Source organism: Eucalyptus grandis, chromosome 4 (assembly GCF_016545825.1).
Source record: "Eucalyptus grandis isolate ANBG69807.140 chromosome 4, ASM1654582v1, whole genome shotgun sequence".
NCBI classification, from domain to species: Eukaryota; Viridiplantae; Streptophyta; class Magnoliopsida; order Myrtales; family Myrtaceae; genus Eucalyptus; species Eucalyptus grandis.
This window is the reverse complement of record NC_052615.1, coordinates 591,570-594,208: the sequence shown is the minus strand read 5'-3', so window position 1 is coordinate 594,208 and position 2,639 is coordinate 591,570. Positions and strand designations below refer to the sequence as shown.

The 2,639-nt window shown below is 39.4% G+C and overlaps 1 protein-coding gene across 1 annotated transcript; it reads right to left on the bottom strand.

The window, feature by feature from the left end:
• Positions 1-920: 920 nt before the first annotated feature.
• Positions 921-1,950, bottom strand: LOC108959170 (transcription factor WER). Its single transcript, XM_018872520.2, has 3 exons — positions 1,752-1,950; positions 1,503-1,632; positions 921-1,395 (listed from the first exon to the last, which is right to left on the bottom strand). Exons 1-3 carry the CDS (start codon positions 1,894-1,896, stop codon positions 921-923), a joined length of 750 nt encoding a protein of 249 aa, XP_018728065.2. The 5' UTR covers positions 1,897-1,950.
• Positions 1,951-2,639: the final 689 nt, after the last annotated feature.

The window sequence follows — 2,639 nt, the reverse complement described above, 5'->3', positions numbered from 1 at the left end:
CATTTTAGTGGTTTAAAATTAAAATTGACGGAGACAACATGCAAAAATGTTTTTTGAAATAAAGAAAAAAGGTAATGAAAGGATGTTAGATTTATCTATTGCAATCAATTTTCCATCCACGATATCTCTATAGAAGTAAAATATACTACCACATTTTTCTTGAGTTTCTCATCAATCTAGAATAAATTAGTGGCAACTATTGAACGAATCAAATTACATATTTAATTGATCGAATTAAAATCTCAAAGTTGTGATTGGTATGGTCTTAGGAGATTCCACGTTAAGTATAACCTTAGCAATTCATTAACCTCATTTTGGTAGTTTATCTTGGGGAAGGGCGCGACACCCCTATTATAGGAATAACATCATTCTTTTCAAATAATTATCTAAAGAACTTCCTCAATTTCTTAAGTGTATGTATAATCATTCTCTGTTTGAGAAGACAGCACTTCTTTTGAGCATGGCCCGAACCGTGCGATGCTAGACTCTTTCAGAGTACTCGATGGTTTTACTTTATTCTGCCACTCTAACCTAGAAGACTCTTTCAGAGTACTCGATGTTTTTACTTTATTCTGCCACCCTAACCTACACATGAGAGAGAGAGAGAGAGAGAGAGAGAGAGACGGAGACAGAGAGGAGAAATGCTAAAGTAGGATGTCTTGCAAAACCATGGAAAGAATTCAAAATAAAGAGGAAAGAGGCCAAAATACGGGAAAAATTTTACAAAGCAAAATAAGCAAAGTCAATTATTAAATCATCTTGATTCGTCCAAGGACATTCATATGGCAGATAAACATGCTATTTCACAATTTGGGGTAATCATAGCTGCACCAAATTTATCACCCTCAGAAACTTTGCATTAACATAAACCATACTTTTCCAGTCCATCTACGAAATTAAGATTAATTTAATTACAATCTTCATGATTCCCCCCACAAATCTAGGAAAAAATCATCATAAGAACTAGCGAAGTCCGTAAAAATAGGCATTATTAGTTCCTGATTTGGCGCACATATACTCGAATCTCCTTCTATGTAAAAATCTTCCACTGCAAGGACTTGCTTCCATAAGCTTTCTCCTTCACCATTTCCATATTCTTGTGATGAGCACCTGTCATAGCTCCATGGTTTCTCATCATAGACTCCAACGGAAGGACAAGGGTTATCTGCATTTGTTGTCGGGATTTGATAGTCAAGTCCCAGGTTTGTTGCATTCGGACTATCATTCAAGGGATGGAATGAGATGTCCTTTCCATCGGTATGGAGATTAACATCATTGCGTGTGTTCTGCAAACAAAACTTCTCCTCGGAGAGCCGTTTCCTCAAGCGGGTATTCCAATAGTTCTTTATTTCGTTGTCAGTTCTTCCGGGAAGCCTAGCTGCAATCGCGGCCCAACTGAAACAAAGAAATATAAGACATTTTCATCAGTAAAAGGCAATTAATTCGCTAGCGCTTTCAATTAAGATCGTAACTTTGCTTTCAATTAAAGTGTAATTAATTACCGATTTCCAAGAACTCGGTGCAGCACAATGATGGTCTCCTCCTCTTCTTTGGTGATGTTTCCATGCTTGATGTTGGGCCTCAGATAGTTCATCCAACGGAGACGGCAACTTTTGCCAGTTCTTGCCAAACCTGGGAGTTTACGCATGTGATTCAAGACCAGGGTCAGTCGAACATTCGCCGACAAAAATCAGAAAGACCAGACATAAATGAAGAGAAGCAAACGAGAATATGAATTATGCATCACAGACCAGCAGGTTTGGCCATGTGAGTCCAGTTCCAAATGCCATATCTCTTGATATAAGCCACTAGTTTTTGATCTTCTTCGGCACTCCAAGCACCCTTTTTAAGCGTTGTCTCATTGTTGCTTTTGTCATTCCTTGGATACCTGGCCATTATGTTGCTTGACACTGATCAGTTCAGAGACCTGTGAAAATGCTGTTTTCAGAGCCTCTCCTTCGCCTGAATGATGAAGCTTACTCTTTGAGGTGCCTATAAATACACGGTGGTCCTCCTATGACTTTCCCGTATCTTGCACGTGTATGCAAAGTCCATAATATTCAATGTTCTGGCCCGAAATTTTATAAGTCCGATGTTTTCGAGGAAAGGGGCACTGGCTCTTCCTGGAAAGTGGATCTGTTCATGCATCTTTAGCACCACCACAAGGGGTCATGTGTGTACTGGCCCCGCGGCATAATTTATGTTTGGGCATATCTTTTTCTATGGTCATTGGTTATCTAATTTGACTTTGTGGGGACCATGTATTTGAACACATGCCAGTAGATGGGAATCTTATAACCGTGTCAAAGGTATAGTCCACATATGCCACATTTGAATTTATGACTATTTAAAGACGTATATGATATATAGTGATGCTTGGACTCCAATATCACTAGACGTATTTAGGGATAATGAACGAATTAGTATGTGTAATCTGAGTGCATTAACCACTGGGGTTTGCCCCAGTGGCTACCCTTCCAACTTGGAAGGGAGAGGTGGAAAGTTCGAATCTCCACATTTTCAGGAGAGTTGGAGTGGGGACGATTTAGTTTCGGGAGTGGATTTCGACTCTCATGCCTTACAAGGAGTAGGGCAAAAATCTGAGAGTGAGAGTTAGAGTAGGAATAGAGTAGGATTGA